This window comes from Salvelinus sp. IW2-2015, linkage group LG20 (assembly GCF_002910315.2).
Source record: "Salvelinus sp. IW2-2015 linkage group LG20, ASM291031v2, whole genome shotgun sequence".
Lineage (NCBI taxonomy): Eukaryota > Metazoa > Chordata > Actinopteri > Salmoniformes > Salmonidae > Salvelinus > Salvelinus sp. IW2-2015.
In genome coordinates this window covers 46,907,380-46,908,057 of record NC_036860.1, presented here as the reverse complement: position 1 = coordinate 46,908,057, position 678 = coordinate 46,907,380, and the positions used below count along the sequence as shown (strand labels likewise).

Here is a 678-nt window from a genome sequence, read left to right as displayed (position 1 = left end):
AGTGCCTTTTGTGTACAAGCATGTAAAGTATGATTTGCACATGTAAATATATTGATTTGCGAATTACCAGGGTGTGTACCCGAGCATGCACTGACCAACTGGCAAGTTCTTCTACTGACATTTTCAACCAGTCCCTGACTGAGTCTGTAATACAACATGTTTCATGCAGACCAACCATAGTCCCTGTGCCCAAGAACAGTAAGGTAACCTGCCTAAATTACTAACAACCCGTAGCACTCACATCTGTAGTCTTGAAGTGCTTTGAAAGGCTGGTCATGGCTCACATCAACACCATTATCCCAGAAACCCTAGACCCACTCCAATTTGAATACCGCCCCAACAGATCCACAGATGATGCAATCTCTATTACACTGAAGACTGCCCTTTCCCACATGGACAAAAGGAACAACTATGCGAGAATGCTATTCATTGACTACAGCTCAGCGTTCAACCCCATAGTGCCTCAAAGCTCATCACTAAGCTAAGGACCCTGGGACTAAACACCCTCCTCTGCAACTGGATCCTGGATTTCCTGATGGCCCGCCCCAGGTGGTAGGGTAAGGAGCAACACATCGGCCATGCTGATCCTCAGCATGGGGGCCCACAGGGCTGCGTGCTCAGTCCCCTTCTGTACTCCCTGTTCACTCATGACTGCATGGCCAGGCACAGACTGACAAC

At 48.4% G+C, this 678-nt stretch overlaps 1 protein-coding gene across 1 annotated transcript in view; it reads right to left on the bottom strand.

The window, feature by feature from the left end:
• Nucleotides 1-496: 496 nt before the first annotated feature.
• Nucleotides 497-678, bottom strand: part of LOC139029536 (olfactory receptor 4B13-like) — an 11,026-nt gene continuing 10,844 nt past the window's right edge. The window contains exon 4 of the mRNA XM_070449744.1: nt 497-670. Within this exon, the coding sequence (XP_070305845.1) occupies nt 497-670 (174 nt within the window). The remainder of the gene's footprint in view (nt 671-678) is intronic.